Raw genomic sequence first — 18532 nt, 5'->3', positions numbered from 1 at the left:
AGGAGCTAAGTTGTCTGGGGGACACCCTCGGTCGCAGTTCGATGATCGACTTTGTGGTCGTGTCATCGGACTTGCGGCCGCATGTCTTGGACACTCGGGTGAAGAGAGGGGCGGAGCTGTCAAATGATCACCACCTGGTGGTGAGTTGGCTACGATGGTGGGGGAAGATGCCGGTCCGACGTGGCAGGCCCAAACCTATTCTGAGGGTATGCTGGGAACGTCTGGCAGAAGGAGTTTCAACTGCCAGCTCCGGCAGAACTTCACCCACGTCTCGGGGCAGGCGGGGGACATTGAGTCCGCGCTTCTATTGCCGAGGCGGCCGACCGGAGCTGTGGCCGTAAGGTAGTCGGCAATCCCCGAACCCCAGGGATGCCGTCAAGCTGAAGAAGGAGTCCTGTTGGGCCTTTTTGGCCTGTGGGACTCCTGAGGCAGCTGATGGGTACCGGCTGGCCAAGCGGAATGCAGCTTTGGTGGTCGCTGAAGCAAAAACTCGGGCATGGGAGGAGTTCGGTGAGGCCATGGAAAAAGACTTTCGGACGGCTTCGAGGAAATTCTGGTCCACCATCGGAAGGAGACCCCGGGGACGACCCAGGACACGGTGGAGAGACTACGTCTCTCGGCTGGCCTGGGAACGCCTCCATTACTGAGGCGGCCGACCGGAGTTGTGGCCGTAAGGTAGTCGGTGCCTGTCGTGGCGGCAACCCCCGTACCCGTTGGTGGACACCAGCGTCAAGATGAAGAAAGAGTCCTATCGGGCCTTCTTGGCCTGTGGTACTCCTTAGGAAGCCAAGGGATACCCGCTGGCCAAGCAGAATGCAGCTTTGGTGGTCGCTGAGGAAAAACATGCGCGGGGGAAGAATACGGTGAAGCCATGGAGAAAGACTTCCTGACGGCTTTGAGGAAATTCTGGTCTACCATCCGACATCCCAGGAGGGGGAAGCAGTGCACCATCAACACTGTGTATAGTGGGGATGGGGCGCTGGTGACCTCGACTCGGGACATTGTGCGTCGGTGGGGAGAATACTTCGAAGACCTCCTCAATTCCGCCGACTCGCCTTCCCATGAGCAAACAGAGTCTGGGGTGTTTGAGGCGGACTCTCCTATCTCTGGGGTTGAAGTCACCAAGGTGGTTAAAAAGCTCCTTGGTGGCAAGTCCCCAGTGGTGGTGAGAGCCGCCCGGAGGTCTTAAAGGCTCTGGATGTTGTGGGGCTGTCCTGGTTGACACGCCGCTGCAACATCGGTGTGCCAACATCGGGGACAGTGCCTCTGGATTGGCAGACTGGGGTGGTGGTCCCCCTTTTTAAGAAAGGGGACCGGAGGGTGTGTTCCAACTACAGGGGGATCACACTCCTCAGCCTCCAGGGTAAGGTCTATTCAGGTGTGCTGGAGAGGAGGGTCCGTCTGGAAGTCGAATCTCAGATTCAGGAGGAGCAGTGTGGTTTTCGTCCTGGCCGTGGAACAGTGGACCAGCTCTACACCCTCGGCAGGGTCCTCGAGGGTGCGCGGGAGTTCGCCCAACCAGTCTACATGTGTTTTGTGGACTTGGAAAAGGCGTTCGACCGTGTCCCTCGTGGAGTCCTGTGGGGGGTGCTTCGGGAGTATGGGGTACTGAACCCCCTGATACGGGATGTTTGGTCCCTGAACGACCGGTGTCAGAGCTTGGTCCGCATTGCCGGCAGTAAGTCGGACTCGTTTCCGGTGAGGGTTGGACTCCGCCAAGGCTACCCTTTGTCACAGATTATGTTCATAACTTTTATGGACAGAATTTCTAGGCGCAGCCAAGGCGTCGAGGGGGTCCGGTTGGTGGCCTCAGAATTGCATCTCTGCTTTTTGCAGACGATGTGGTTCTGGTGGCTGACGTGATCGCCAACTCTCACTGCAGCGGTTCGCAGCCGAGTGTGAAGCGGCTGGGATGAGAATCAGCACCTCCAAATCTGAGACCATAGTCCTCAGTCGGAAAAGGGTGGAGTGCCCTCTCTGGGAATCCTGCCCCAAGTGGAGGAGTTCAAGTATCTTGGGGTCTTGTTCACGAGTGAGGGAAGAATGGAACGGGAGATCGACAGGCGGATCGGTGCAGCGTCTGCAGTGATGCGGACTTTGTATCGGTCCGTTTTGGTAAAGAAGGAGCTAAGCTCGATTTACCGGTCGATCTACGTTCCTACCCTCACCTATGGTCACCAGCTGTGGGTCGTGACCGAAAGAACAAGATCCCGGATACAAGCGCAGGGTGTCCGGGCTCTCCCTTAGTGATAGGGTGAGAAGCTCGGTCACCCGGGAGGATCTCAGAGTAGAGCCGCTGCTCCTCCGCATCGAGAGGAGCCAGATGAGATGGCTGGGGCATCTGATTTGGATGCCTCCCGGACGCCTCCCCGGTGAGGTGTTCCGGGCACGTCCCACCGAGAGGAGACACGCTGGAGAGACTACATCCTTCGGCTAGACTGGGAACGCCCCGGGATCCCCCCGGAAGTGATGGATGAAGTGGCTGGGGAGAGGGAAGTCTGGGCGTCCCTGCTAAAGCTACTGCCCCCGCGACCCGACCTCAGATAAGTGGTAGAAAATGGACGGATGGCTGGATGGATGGATAATAAAAGAGAAAAAAACATAAATAAGCTCGTTTTAGATTGTGTGTGTGATGCGTGCCTCTCAGGGGCGTGGCCTGAGTGAGGTCAGGAAGTGAAGTTGGCCGGTTAGCCTGCGTGTGCATCCTCGCGAGAGTTCTCATTTTATATTTGCCCACAAGTGAGGGCATTCCTCTGCTTTTGTTTTTTTTACTTCACTCGAGTGGCGGTGTATCCGAAGCGTGCTCGTACCACAAATTTTGTCTTGCAGAAAATACAAAATAAAAAAAACCAAGCAGCAACTAAATAGGCCCGCACTCAGAAGTGAAGTGTGAATAAAGCGTCAGGCTTCATTGTCATTGGCCACTCCGAGCAGCCTTTTCGGGTGGTCTCGGAACGCATCCTAAAATAATAACACTAACCGCTTGTCAACACTTGTAATGACTAATTAGACCTCGTTTGATGGACAACATTCATTTGCGGGAGAGGGTGATCTCACCACTGCTGGAAATAAGACTTAATATGCATAAATAAGACTTACAGCCAGCAACTTGTGGCCATCTTCCCTCGCGTGCGTGCGTGTGTGTGTGTTTAGTGGGTGGGCGAGGTCATGGAAATGCAAGTATCATTAAGCTGTCACACTCGCACTTAAGTTTTATAGCTCGTGTGGTTGCTTCAAATGCAGGTGCCAATTTGTGTCACTACAACAACAAACTGACTGAGGTTCAACTTGAGGGTCAAAGGTTTTTTTTTTGTCGCTTGTCAAAAAGATATCTGGAGCCAAACTCAATTAAAAAAAAAATAAATCAAGCTTCAAGCGGCGTTAAACGGCCCCTTGACCAAGTTGCATTGTTCCCCCGCTATATCGCAAATCATTGTTTGCATACTATCTTACAGTAATGCCCTTGCATGTGGGAAAGCGCTTTTCAGCTGTTTATTGAAAGTCAGCCACAGTTCACGCTCAGAAACTCACACCCAGATTCCACCTGGCCCCGCCTCTTAAAGGCACATAGCCGTACAAAGATGCTACAATATATACAGACAGGATTTTCTACACATTATATGATTGTAATTTGTTTTTTTGTGTGTGTTCAAATACAGTCACAGTGTGTTTAAAAGGTGTGTTTTAATAAGGTTAAAAGTATTTAAGCATTAAATAAAGGAGGAGTAAACCTATAAAACAAAAATGATAGGGCCTCGCTAAATGGCGGATTGCGGCTCACTGTTATTGAATTGTGCATGACGACTCATCAAAGACTGAGCAAATCAAGTTTTTTTTGTGGACTACAATGTAATGAAAGCAGAGTCAAAGTCAATTCATCGATGACGTCATTAGTAGTATTTTTTCAGCAATTCCTGACCTTTTTCTTTTGTTTGTTTTTTTTTGTTTCACGTAGAGATATATTTTGAAGGACTGGCATAGAAACAAATAATAACAAACGACTAAAAATGCGGCTCACCCTTACGCTCGCAATTTGTGGGAGCCCTGCGCACGTATTTCTCTATAACGAGCTCATCTTGCGACCCACATCCTACGGCCTGGGCTAAAATCATCACGGCCCATCTGTCGAGTATCCGAATTCCGATTTTGGACTCGTTCGGCCGGATTCCCTCGGAGGAGTGGGCAAGAATCACAATCACAGTCTTTTGACATTGTTTCATCATCCGCAGAGGTTGAACAAAATGAAGGAGTCCATTTTGACAAAGTAAGGAGTAGAAAGTATCGATATCCGTGTCCAAATGTAGGCAGTAAAAGTAAAAAGTCGTCAGAAAAATAAAAGTACAGATACAGAAATATCTCCTTAAGTACAGTACTGTAGTAGTTATTTGTACTTCCCACCACTGTTACTTCTTGTCATATCATCATTTTTCTGTTCAAAACACTCCTTTGGCAATGTAAGTTGTGGAAAATTGGCCGTGTTCTTTTCCCCGCTGAGCGTTTCGCTGATCTCTCGGTTTATTCGCCACACACGCGACATGGAGTCACCGAAAAACAAGCGGGGCGGCCCGTCAAAAGCCGTGACGTTATTACGAGCCTTTCTGCGGTTGGGCGCTCGCTCTTACGCTTTCATGTTTCCCGTCTTTTTTCTTTTCAGCCCTGCCTCACTCTGCACTTCGGCTTTGACTCAACAGCTGTGAGTGCTGCCATGTTTTACACCCCAATAAAAGCTCACGGTTCACAAAAACACACGCGTGCACACACGAGGAACACTATCACACGGGTCGTTGCCTTAGGTGTACAAATCATGTTTGTTCCTTTTTTTTGTTTTGTCTTTGACATCCGCTTTGAGCCTTGACCACCGCAGCAGCAAACACATCCCAGCTGCAGTTACATGACAGGACACATGCTACCACAAATACAACCCCAATTCCAATGACGTTGTGTTAAACAGAAATCAAAACAGAATACAATGATTTGCAAATCATGTTCAACCTATATTTCATTGAATACACTACAAAGACAACTTATTTAATGTTCAAAATGATCAACTTGATTGTTTTGAGCAAATAATCATGAACTTAGAATTTTATGGCTGCAACACGTTCCAAAAAAGCTGGGACAGGGTCATGTTGACCACCTTTTCTTTGAACAACATTCAATAAACGTTTGGGAACTGAGGACGCTAATTGTTGAAGCTTTGTAGGTGGAATTCTTTCCCATTCTTGCTCGATGTACAGCTTCAGCGGTTCAACAGTCCGGGGTCTCCGTTGTCGTATTTTACGCTTCATAATGCGCCACACACTTTCAATGGGTGAAAGGTCTGGACTGCAGGCAGGCCAGTCTAGTACCCGCAAACTTTTGCTATGAAGCCACGCTGTTGTAACACGTGCAGAATGTGCTTTAGCATTGTCTTACTGAAATAAGCAGGGGCGTCCATGAAAAAGACAATGCTTGGATGGCAGCATATGTTTCTCCAAAACTTGGAAGTACCTTTCAGCATTAATGGTGCCTTCACAGATGTGTAAGTTACCCATGCCATTGGCACTAACACAGCCCCATACCATCACAGATTCTGGCTTTTGAACTTTGCATCCGTAACAGTCCGTATGGTTCTTTTCCTCTTTGGCCCGGAGGACACGACGTTCACAATTTCCAAAAACAATTTTAAAAGGCGGACCCGTCGGACCACAGAACACTTTTCCACTTTGCATGAGTCCATCTTAGATGAGCTCGGGCCTAGAGAAGCTTGCGGTGTTTCTGGGTGTTGTTGATAAATGGCATAGTAGAGTTTCAAGTTGCACTTACGGATGTAGCGCCGAACTGTATTTAGTGACATTGGTTTTCTGAAGTGTTCCTGAGCCCATGCGGTGATATCCTTTACACATTGATGTCGGTTTTTGATGGAGTGCCGCCTGAGGGATCGAAGGTCACGGGCATTCGATGTTGGTTTTCGGCCTTGCCGGTTTTCTCCAGATTCTCTGAACCTTTTGATGATATTATGGACCGTAGATGATGAAATCCCTAAATGCCTTGCAATTGTACGTTGAGGAACATTGTCCTTAAACTGTTGGACTATTTTCTCACGCACTTGTTCACAAAGAGGTGAACCTCGCCCCATCTTTGCTTGGGAATGGCTGAGCAATTCAGGGAAGCAAACCTGGCACCAACCTGTTCCTCATTCCCAATGAGCCTGTTCACCTGCGGGATGTTCCAAGCACGCGTTTGATGAGCATTCCTCTTTTTTTGCCACCTGTCCCAACTTTTTTAGAACGTGTTGCAGCCATCAAATTCCAAGTTCATGATTATTTGCTAAAAACAATCAAGTGAATCTGTTTGAACATTCAATATCTTGTCTTTGTAGTGTATTCAATGAATTATAGGGTAAACATGATTTGCAAATCATTGTATTCTGTTTTGATTTATGTTTAACACAACGTCCCAACTTCATTGGAATTGGCCTTGTACATACATACACAAAAAATATGTATCGAAAATGATTGATGAATATAGTGTATGCAACGCTGGGCTAACTCCACTTTGTATTGAAGTGCATAACTGAATAGAGAAAAGGTATATCTTTCAGATGAATATTGGTCTAAGTCAAGTTTAGTCATATGGATGGCAGTCCATTATTAGACTCCGAAATGTTCCTGATTCATCAACCGCAACACTGAGCCAACTCCAATTGCCCAAATGAAAACATTTTAAAATGGACATCTAAAATTGGTAATTTTTACAAATTCTTATTACACTTTTTTCACAGAAAATCAATGAATTCACTGTTTATTAATTCCCATTTCCTTAATGTTATGATTTAGAGTTCATTTAATTATAATGAATGCAATACTTGTTTAATATAATAAAGTCCACATTTATTTTTTTCATTTTACTCAAAAATATTTGTGCTTATTTAAAATAAATCAATTAACCAATATTTCTCTCAGATACAGTGGCTACAAAAAGTCCACACACCCCATTCGAATGGCAGGTTTTTGTGCTTTCAAGAAATTGGCCCAAGATCAATCATTTCCAAACCGTTTCCACCATTAATGTAACCTATAAGCTGTACAACTGAATATATTTTTTGAAAACAATCTGTTTGAGAGGGGAAATAAAAATAAACAACTGAGGTAATGTGGTTGCACAATTGTACACACCCTCTTATAACCGGGGATGTGGCCGCGTTCAGAATTAACCAGTTACATTCAAACACGTTAAATGGGAGTCAGCACACACCTACCACAAATTAAAATGCCTCTGGTTAACCCCAAATAAGGTTTTGATGTTTTTTTTTTGTTTTTTTTTACCTTTCAGGCAGAAGCCTAAAGGTGTTGTGCTAACTAACACTGACTGCTATTTGGAACTGTTAATAATTATCTCCGCATTGACTAACTGACCCTAAATGAATCAAAAAGCTTCCCAAAAAAAGGAATCGATACATTTTAACAAACATTTTAGGATTTTTTTTTTTGAGCACAACAGATTAAGGGACTCTTGATAAAGTAAATGCTTGGCAGGTTGGATAAAAGAACGGAATGGGCCGCACGTGGTTCCAAAGTATTTGAAATCAGAGTGGTCGTCGACTTCGATCAAGTCAGGGAGCTCAGCTCAACGTGTTCGTTGGCTTGTTGGGGACGAGCCAAAAACATCACACCGCGAGCAAGCAGTTTACAAAACGTGACATCACACGAGCTTGCAACACATCTGGCGCGCACGCGTTCTTCGGCCGACCGTGACATGTGTCACGCAGATGGACGAACGCTTGGCCTCTGGAGCGCTCCAGTCATTAACACGTAATTATCGGGGATGCGCGCTCCTGCCGCATTTGGCCGAGGGCTGCAGAAGCATACTGATGATATTTTGGGAGATAAGGAGCCCCTTCAGGCCAAATACTTTTTGAAGCGTGTCGAGTTCGGCGGTGCTACGCAGATGTCAGTGATGAAGGATTCCAATCAGCAAGCAAGGTGTTGTAAGCCGCCTTTGGCTGCCAGTCAGTTCTATCCAATGGTGCAATGTTTTAATATGATGAAAAGTTGACTTTTGAATGACTTGTATACAAATGATTTAGCCCTTGGACTATCTGCTTTTCCATCAAGTGTCAAATGAAACAACCAAGTCATTCTTTTGATAGCTGCCTACAGTGAGCCCCTGTTTATGGTGGGGTTCCAGAATGTATTTATTGATTTATTTTGGTACCCCTCCCATCTGCTTGAAAGACACCTAAACTCGTCAAAACACTACTTTGTGAACGAACGCGTTGTGAACAAAATGTATCGAAATGATTGTACGTATTGTCCATGCAGGTGCCTTTAGGAGGCGGGGCCTGTTAGGGAGGCATGAGCTTTGATTGACAACAGCACCCTCGTTTTGTTTACGTCTTACCGTTCTCCCAGCTTTCAATAAACAGCTGAAAAGCGCATTGGGATTGTGAGCCTCCTTTCCCACATGCGAGGGCCTTACAGTAAGTACGAAGTATACTGTGAAAACGGCGGGGTAACACTGCAGGGTAACATGGTAGTTCCGAAAACGTGCCTGTAAGCGAGCCGTTCTAAATGTTGCACTATTGTGACATCACAATTTTGGCTAATTGACATGATACCGCCCCATGACTCATGCCGCATGCGGCTAAAATGCAGTTTCAGCGCAGATTAGCATTAGCTCGCCAGCATTAGCTTCTGATAGGTGGCAGATAGTATTCGAATTAAACAATCGGCTAATCTTCAGTGATCTGCCTATTTTGGAAATATGTCAGCAGTTACTTCCTCTGCCCATAACACGATCGGCTCGACTGGGTTAAGATCCAGAGCCCCTTTCAAGTGGGACCGCCAAGCACCTTCACAGGACTGTGTGAAACACGCCAGCATCCCCCAACGGGTGCATCGTGTCAAAGCCAAAAGGTCAAAGGGGACATATTGCAGGAAACGGCTTTTTTAAAAAACGCTTTGCATCAAAATAGTTGGATCTCTGGACTGCCTACTGTCAGAAACGTCAACTTTATTAGCAATGGGTGACTTTAACCAATCAGACTTCAAAACATCTTTCAATTCTCCATTTGGTTGGTCCGAGCAAAACTGCTCAACTGCAAAACCCTGTCTGTAGGGATTTGCACATATCAATACAAGTTGTTTCTGTTTTTGCCACGTTATTAGAGTAATATTGATTGTAAACTGCTCTTGTCGTATTTTTTGTCTCGTGTTGATGGTTTTTAATGAATAATTGTGGTATTGAGACACCCGAGAAATTGTTTTCATATTTTTCCTTTAAGCGAGTTAGCGTACGCTCCTGCTGACTGAACGGCCACAATGTGTAATCCCGCCTTTCCGGAGATAACAAAGCTCACTTTCGATTCACCCCGTCTTACCTCTGCAGACGTTCTGCTCGTCCGCCACGAAGCCGGCGGAGCAGCGCACCGTCATCCTGCCGGTCTGAGAGACCCGGCCGCCCGGGAACACCCGCGCAGGCCGCTGCGGCTGGCTGGGCGGCACGGCCGGCACCGGGGCGGCGGGCTCTCGGGGTGGCATCTCCTCACCCTCCTTGCTGATGACGATGACGGCGCTCTTGGGGAGGCACAAGTAGCCGCCGAAGTGGTTGATGCACTGCATGCCTCCTTTGCAGGCGTCGTCAAGCAGGGCGCACTCGTCGATGTCTGAAACGTGGACGACAAAACGGCGCTAATAAGTGCACCGGATTGTTTTCCTTCCAAAGGTTTCACACCAATGTTGCATCTATCATTCAGGGATGATAGCCATTTTTGAAACCATGATCCAAAGCATACCGCATCATACGGCAAATATGGCTGCTCATGGAGTAAGGTGACTGAAGTGGCTAAGATCCATCATGTGTCAATCACTGCATGGTCACGTGTGTATGAAGCAGGCTCATTGTAGACTTGAGATGTTATTTACACACAAATATGGCATTGACCTTCATACGTATTTTGCCGTATTACATAGCTCTCTAAGAATTCCATTTTTATTGAAGATGACATTTATGCCTAAAAATCGAACAACACTGTGAAGATTACAATGACGCGGAGTCAAGTCTTACCTTTGCACTGCTCTCTCACACTGTCGTACTCATAACCTTCAGTGCACTGCGAAGGAAACAATCGTATTAATAACACAAATCATATCCAGCCTCGTAATAGGCGACCAATCGGCGTAGAACGTATTAAGGAACCGTTGAGCGAATGAGAGACGAAGCGGCCATGTTCATGAGGTCGCTAACTGGACCACGCCCCTTAAAGGCACACAGTTGTTGTTGGGACTTTTGGCTTGCCCCCAACGTACAATCAATATGTCTCGTAAAATAATTACATTTTCCTAGAATTACGCGCAGTGTTAAGATTCAAACTTGATTGCGTTATTAGCACGGTCACAGAAACAAAACATGCTACTTGTTAGTCTTACATTATTTTCATGCATTAAAAAAACAGGGATGTAACCATTTTTTAAAATGACATTACAATGTACCCAAACCTTTAAACTATTTTAAAAGTAGCTTTTCTTCCTGTTTTGTCTTTACGACACTTCTTTAAAAAAAAATGTTTTATTTTTTAATTCCGGTTTCCAACACCCCCCCCCCATGGTTTTTATCATTTAACATTTTCTTTTTCCACAACTCACCGAGTAAGAGATAGGCTCCTGAGTCTCCTGAGGGACGACGACGGGGAAAAGAGCAGCGAGGAGACCCACGCAGATCCACAACATGTTGACGGTCACTGAGCAGACAGAGAGAAAGCGCAGTCAAGTTTGAATAGCACTTATGATGACGTCTTGAACGAGTCCTGACATCTCTCGTAATGTCATGTTGATGCCGGAACCTGTAAACTCTCCTAAGGGAATGTGAACACACACACACACAAATTGTTTACAAACATCAAAACAAAAAAAGATCGCTGCCTCAAAACTGTGCGAGTTGGGCATATAATCAAAAAAATACAATTACAATTAAAAAAAAAAGGCTGGTGGGGGAATCGGGGAATAGCTCCTTACCTGGGGAGCTACGTAGCTCAGCAAGTGGATGAAAATAAAGAGGTCCGACACGGTGGAGGTGTTAGTTTGGCTTGGATGGTGTGCGAGTGGCGCAGCATTTGGGATGAACACGAGCGGGGTGGGTGCATGACATGCAGGGGGCGGGAGGCGGGGGGCGGTGTACCGGCCAGGTTGGGTAGACTTCACTCACCGGGCTCTAACCGAAGGTCCTAAAACAGGCTGCAACGGCGTCCTCTATCGGCATCTGGTGGTATTGCATAGGTAAAATGCTCTTTGCACTTGTTTTTGATCTTTACAGACTCAAGACTTGATTCAAGATTCAGTTTTCAAAAAATATGTTCAAATCTGTTTGCTTTTTTTAAAATTACTTTGTATTATTAAAAGGCAAACTGAAAACCAAGTCACCTATAAACAGTTTAATGTAATATCCCCCGAAAAAGGCTGCAACATTGCCCTCTATCGACAAATGGTAGTACTGCAGACTTGAACCGCCTTTTGAACTTGTTTTGATTACAGCCTCATGAATACAGTAAAACTGACTTTTCAATCTTGTTTATTTTTTGGTGAGAGGTGACATTTAAGCAAAAAAAGAAAAAATATATATAATTCTGCTCGTTAAATAAATCACTTATTTTATATAATTTCAAAATCAAGTATTTTTATTGTTCATTATCAGTCCCTTAAAACAGCTAAAAAATAAAATCGTTAAAATCAAATTCAAAGAGCCCAAATAGTCAGAGTTTTTTTATTCATTAACACTATAAATAATAATTAGGCTCTCAAAAATGACCACAATTAAATGCAATAATTAAATGTGTCACTGAAAAAGCATAGAGGAAAAGAAGACATTTTGTTGGGGTCATTCATTTAAAATATAAAAAGAATGTAAAATAAACTGAATATGGTCCTTATTTGTTAATCAGGACAATTAAGAGCCTAAAAGAAACAAAAAATAAGCTTAACAAATTAAAATTGTTCACTTAAAAGTGAAAAACCTGAGCAGTTCTATTTTTTTTTGTTCAACAGGCCCTAAAAATAATAGGAATTTAATATTGGTCACTGAAAAACTCCTAAAACAAAAGAACTGCATTGATTTTTGTTCACTGGGCCCTCAGACAACCATGAATAAATATACAGTGTATTATTTGACTGAAAATATTTAAATAGATATAAAAATGCTCATAGCCTAAATGATATAAATTAACTCAGGCCCTAAATGATATATTTGTTTTCTTTTAAGTGGGAAAACTGAGAAAAGAGACACCAAATGCACAACACAATTATGTCTATAGCAAAGCCTAAAACTTTACATAAAAAAATAAAAACCCACAATAGTAGCAATAAACAACACGCAATACCTTTAACCCTTTATTTCATAGGACAAAGCAGTTCACTAGAAAATAACAATAGATAGAATACAAATAAGGAGCAAAAGATAGCCTTTCGTAAATACCAATAAAAAGACTATTTAAATAAACTAGACATCTTAACATTTGATTTTGGGATATTATTGTTGCAATGTCAAATCTTGGCACTCGTGCTTTAGTTTTTTGGAATGATTTGACCTTTTCAATATTTCCTCCATCATCTTGTGGGAGGGGGTAGGGGGCGAGCTTCTCCTGTGAGAGGCATGTAGTGGTCAGCAGGTGGTCAAACCAATGCTGCGTCAGCAGCTTTTGGGCTGTTTACAAGAGGAACATCTGCTGCCATGATGTCACTTCCTGCGAGTTAGCGTCAAAGCGGGAGGGGGGAATAAAAAAGAAAAAAGAAAAAACAGACCCAAAGCACGTAATAGGTTCTTGCATGAGTGTTTATTTTAGTTGGCAACGCACGGTCAAAACAGACACGATCAGCTCCACTGTGATTAGAAAATATTGGTTGGTTGTTGTCGTTTTTTTTTATTTTTTTTAAGAAGTGGGAGCAAGTCATAAGTCTCAAGTCTTCCCTTTCAAGTTGCAAGCAAGTCCCAAGTTACTGTGCCAAAAATCAAGCCAGTGAAGTCAGTGATTGCTAGTGAACAACTCTTCAAACTGCCACTCACAGTTTGAGTTATGTTATAAATTGTGTATTTACTGTAAAACATCCACATAACTTTGCCTTAAAGTCTGCTAGTCCAATGCTAATACATATAATACTCACAGGCATATATTTTTGATCCTCTGCGAAGAACGGCTAATATTACAGTGGCTTACTAGGGAGCTGAGACTTTCTCCGCCCCCAAGTGGCCAAAGAGCATTTTGTCATTTTGTCAGCCGTCTCTCGGGTCCCGCTTCAGCTCAGGGGGCGATTTCCTGGGTTGCTCAACTTGACTCCAGTCGCTTACCGGTGCTATTACCTGATATTGCTCGCACAGAACACGTCTGTGTGTGTGTGTGTAAAAGTGCGGCGGGTGGGCACGGGCGGTCCGTATGGGGGCGCGAACGACGTTTCTTTCGATGCTGAAGGCAATGCATCAGGTACTGTTGGCATTTGGAGAGTGGGCCAATCAGTTCCTGATGCAGTATCATCCACATCAGAAAGCTCTTCCTTCATCCCATCGTCGTCGTCGTCGTCGTCGTCGTCATCATCATCATCATCATCATCGCAAAACCACTGTTGCCGACTTAAGCCATTCTCAACTTGGGGTCTGAGGCCCAAAAGTCAAAAGTGGACTCGAGCCTATTGTGCTGTTTCACGAGTGTAAACAAAGAAAGCTGATTTAAAACCGTTGCTTGTGGCTGAATTTGCCTTACATGATATTTTATAAAGATCTAATTTATTGACTTAGTTCATGTGATACTGTCGGGAAATATATGAATTTGCACATTCCTATTTTACATTTTGATTTATTTGATGTTCATACTCTGATTATAAAAATCTGAATTTACTCAGCAGTTACTCAGTATTACAGTAGTTTTTTTTTCACTGAATACTGACTCGAGTCATTATTTTTAGAAGTATATTTGACTTTTACCTGAGTCACATCCTTATAAAGCAGTGATTCTAAAGTGTGGTACGAGTAGGCTGTCTCCCTCTAGTGGTATATAAAAAGAATCACTCAATGAAATATTCTGTGCATAAGGTTACAGTGGTTTAAACATTTGATGAATCAAGTACAGTACAGTTGTTTTTAAGAACAACGCCTACATTTAACCTTTGAGGACACTTCGTTTTCAAACATTTAATCAGGTACAATTTTATTTGTCATGTGCAGTACATTTGAATCGAATCGTTAGTTTTTTATTCCCTATAATTAAGCGTAGCGTTACTGTTCAAACTGTGCCGAGTGCGCTACTTATTTTAATGCTGGTCTTTATTGTGGTACTTGGAGAGTCTTTTTTGACGTGGTACTTAAAGTTCGAGAAGCACTGTTCTTACGTACCAGTACTTTTAACTTGACAATTTGTGGCTCCTCTAATCAACTCCTATTATGATACTATGCTAAGGCTATTATTGGGAGAAACCAAAACCTATTAAATTGGGTGGCGCCTTAATGGTCGTGGGAAAATGCGGTGGAGTGTACAGTACGCATCACTGTAAGTCAAGATGGCAGCACAAGCATCTGGAAAGTGAGTGGATGCAAATCCGAGAGAGGCATGCATTATGAAAGGAGGCTGTGCTTCAAAAAGACCCCCCAAAAAAAGTGCGGAAAGAGGGAGGTGAGGAAGAGCAGACAGGTCCCGGGTGAGAGGCCCTTGTGTAATCGCAGTGACATCTTCATTGAGGGCCCGCGGTCTCCTCGCCGCGCGCCCTCCCGAAAAGGGCGTCGCTGATGCCGGTCGATGGGCGCGGGAGAGCGAGGGGCCGAGGCGCCGCGTTTAGCATAATCCCAGAGGCCATTGTGAGAGGAGCAAGTGAACGACTCACAGTTGCCAGCTGAGATTTCACCAAAACACGGCAGAATGGATGTGGACGGGGGTGGGACGAGACAGTGGGGATCAAAAAGGGGGAAAGGGACAGGGAGGACTGCCGGTGGGAGAAGCAGCAGCCTTGAGGAGGGAAATGCAGCCGTGCTGACCGTGAGGGTCCACCTCGCATCCTTCCATTCAACCATTTGAGTTGTGTCGATGCAAACGGGTCAGTATCGCAATAAAGTGCCTCATCAGCGTCACGAGTCATGAAACAACCGTGAGGTCTTATTTCACGTGGTCGGGGAGTTGCACACATGCCAGTACAAGAATAAGTCTCAAAATATGTTTCCCTCATTTTATAATTCGATTGTTTTTTTTAATTGGATGTACATGATCGTCATGTCCCGTAAACTGCTCTGCTAACTACTAAACGGTGAAACAATAGTAAATATGTTTTGCATGGTTCTATTATTATTTTAATAAAATGATTCATTTTTGAAAATGTATTTTTTTTTTTATAATCATTGGGGTCATTGTGGGTTAACTGGCACTGATGCTTTGAGTGACATCACGACCAGCATTTTGTCATTTTTTTCAGAGGCTAAAACAGTGAATAGTTCGAATTATACTTCTGTTTCATCCTTTTCATCAGGTTATGTCTAGTGGGATGTCGTCAAGCTGAACATCGTCCACTCTGTGGTCGTTCCAAATGATATATCGAAACACATGTTCAACAGTACCGTGAGCTAGCTAACTGAATGCTGCTGCCAACTGAAGGTCCGCCATGTGCTCATTCTATTCTAACACGAGGCAAAAATGTCCACCCTGTCTTAGGCCCCCCCGTCAGCAAACTTGCATATTTGACTATGTACGTGTACATTGTCTGCTTGGAGATCATTTATGAAAATGACTTGCTGTCGTTCTTTAAAAAAAAAATGTAATTAAATTCAAAAAGCAGATTAAGGGCCAGATATTCTGTTATGGCTCTGATATAGCAATATTTCTGGCTCTCTTGGGTAATAGATACTTTTTTTTTGTTTTCTTTTTAACCAATATCAGATACACTCCCACTTACACAGGTGTTTGTCAAACTAAAAAATGAAATGATTAAGCTAACAATTCAAATCTAAGTTTTGTTTCTTGTAGCATTGCAACTATTTATCCTTTTCTTCAGTCCTAATAGTCCTTCATAGACTCGCTGACTTTTTTTTTTTTAATCCCAGTTTGGAGTTCATTTTTGGAGAATGGTTTCACTATTTAGAATACAAAAATGGATCTACACAGTATGCTTTTGAATTCTGGGGGGATGGCTGGGCAAAATGATGTTCTACTGCCTTTTGGCTTCATTTTAAGGGTGATTAACGCTCAGTTTTGAGTGACGCCATCAAAGGGGCGTTCAGGTATGACTGTGGTTGTACTTTGCAGTGATGTAACAGGGCACTGTATCATACCAAGTTGTTGTTTGTCTTTTTTTTGCCCCCATCCTGTAACCAGACTCAACAGAGATGCTGACATGCATTAATTAATGTGCACATATCATGTTTTTCTTGCTGAACAGTTTTTTTGTTTTTGCTCTGACCAAGCAGAGGAAAGAATGATGCAAAGGTTCAAATACAATTCAGCTAATTCTTCGTGAGCTCTTGTATAAAAATACAAGTTGGACAAAACAAAATATGTAATATATATTATTATGAATATATATATATATATATATCGGTACGGACGAGTTTGGCTAGTTGAAGTTGGCTGTGACCAACCAACCAGAAGACGAAAGAAATGCTGACATTATCGGGGGCCAGCAATTTTTTGTAAAGAAACAGTCCCATTGCAAATGTAGTTGAAGTTACAATGGCCCGCACTAACGATTCTAAAGACCTTGGGCAATAAACGAATACAATTTCATGGAACAAATATTAGAATTTAGGTTGTACAGTAAATGTAGGTCAGCAGCACGGCCAAAATATTAGAAACAGCACCCAGTATGATGCAGTGCAGCTCTACACCACTGCAGTCGCCAACATCATCTCTACACGTTTCAGAATGCTCCGTTTTGACGTGCTCGCTAACGGTCGTGCGCGGCGCGATCTTGACACTGACAAACTGCCGACGATAAGATCACATTGTGAGACAAACTGCAGAATCTCTCCAGGTGATTGTGAGAATAAAAAGCACCTTCACAGTTGCCTGCAGAGATTACGCAGTCGGCCCCTTCAATGGTGGCGAGGATGTTTTCCTACGTATCCAAGTCAATTGGCAGCAGATGGTTAACACCGATCACAATAAAGAGACGGCTATGACCGATACCCCCCACCCACCATACGGCCTCCCTCGTGGCAAAAGGTCCTTTGTTACCATGGTGACCAGGCCAAGGCACGTGCCTGGCCATTGTTGAGTTGTATCCTCCGGGGTTGAGCAGCACACCCGGTTAAGGGTCAGATGTCACTGTGGCCTTCTTCTGCGAGGTCACCACTTGCCTGCCTTTAACCTTTGACCCTGCCGCAAACACTGAAACAAATTGAGAAAAGAGGATGAGATGAACATTTAACATTTGCGCTCCACTACAGGAGAGCAAGGCAGGCGATTCTTGTGCTCATGTACTGAACGGACACTACTGTACAGAACTGAAAAAAATAAGGATGATGCTGTATGTCTCCCTCTTGTGGTGGTCTTCAAATTGCCCAATCATTAGGGATGGGCGATACTGCCTTGTTGTAAGGTGTCATGTACTCGTTAAAGGCTGCCGATACAAGCCACAGATGCTTAGGGTATCGTGATATATGTTGGGTTTTTTTTTCAAATGTATTGATTATCCCAAAATGTGTGTCTCTAAAGTTACAAAAGTGTTGTATGGTAACTGCAGATTTAAGGAAGTCCCCTTTTAAGGCGAATTTATCATTCATTAAATATGAGCACTCGGAGTTGGCTCAAGCATAGCAGATCTCAGTAGTTGCAGAAAGTTTGGGATATTTTGTATATGCAGTTCAATAAAAGTGACTTCAGACCAATTAGTAATTGTTCACTAAGGAAATACAAGAAACCTTTGTGTCTGTGGTATTTTTAAGACCTTTGAACTGCAGATGTAAGGATTAACTGTCATTTCAAGCACAATTAAGGTCTTCATTTTGGACTTTTTAAGGACTTGCAAACAACCTGCTGCACATTTTGAATCCTTCCTTCCCGCCAAGTCGCAGTGCATTTGAGGATATCGCTGGGGTCACCGGGTTGCGAAAAAATGTTGCTCGGACGTTGACAAAAGGAAAATCTTAAGTTTATTAAACGGAACAGGCTGACAGTCCCGACTTTGTTAGGCGCTAAATGAACAGAGTGGTTTTGACAAGCCTAACCTCTTAAGCTTCGGGTCCCACTGAGCTCGGCACAGCTAGAGCTAAATGCCATCTGTCCCAAAATCTTCACCACCCCCCCACACGACCCCCCCCTAAAAAAAAAAAAGAAGTCTCAAACAGTCTAGCACAGGAGTAATAGTGGTGGTAGTACAGTAGTTGTAGTGGTAGGAAGTAAGTAGTAGAAGTGGTGGTGGCAGTCGTCGCAGTAGGAGCAGCAGTGGTGGTCGTGGTGGGAGTCGTCGAACTCGGGTTGGGAATCTCTGGAATGAGGTCGATTCGATACACGGGTTGCCATTAGTTCCCAAAACAATATGTTTAAGGCTGGAATGATTCAATACTATTCGGTTCAGTATGGGACCGATAC

The 18532-nt window shown here is 44.1% G+C and overlaps 1 protein-coding gene across 4 annotated transcripts in view; it reads right to left on the bottom strand.

Annotated features, from left to right (window-relative positions):
- Positions 1-18532, bottom strand: part of efemp1 (EGF containing fibulin extracellular matrix protein 1) — a 51884-nt gene that overhangs the window by 19006 nt on the left and 14346 nt on the right. For 3 of the 4 annotated variants that reach the window (XM_061789605.1, XM_061789607.1, XM_061789608.1), the window contains exons 3-6: positions 17177-17329; positions 10626-10720; positions 10048-10093; positions 9362-9646 (exon numbers count right to left, since the gene is read on the bottom strand). In XM_061789605.1, coding sequence (XP_061645589.1) covers positions 9362-9646; positions 10048-10093; positions 10626-10720; positions 17177-17210 — 460 coding nt within the window. In that variant the 5' untranslated portion in view covers positions 17211-17329. Of the gene's footprint in view, positions 1-9361; positions 9647-10047; positions 10094-10625; positions 10721-10994; positions 11145-17176; positions 17330-18532 lie in introns of those variants that run through there. The other variant, XM_061789606.1, reaches the window with a different exon arrangement.

The sequence above is a fragment of the Phyllopteryx taeniolatus genome, chromosome 11 (assembly GCF_024500385.1).
Source record: "Phyllopteryx taeniolatus isolate TA_2022b chromosome 11, UOR_Ptae_1.2, whole genome shotgun sequence".
In the NCBI taxonomy this organism is placed as follows: domain Eukaryota; kingdom Metazoa; phylum Chordata; class Actinopteri; order Syngnathiformes; family Syngnathidae; genus Phyllopteryx; species Phyllopteryx taeniolatus.
Note: the sequence above shows the minus strand (reverse complement) of the source record. Positions and strands in the feature narration are given on the sequence as shown.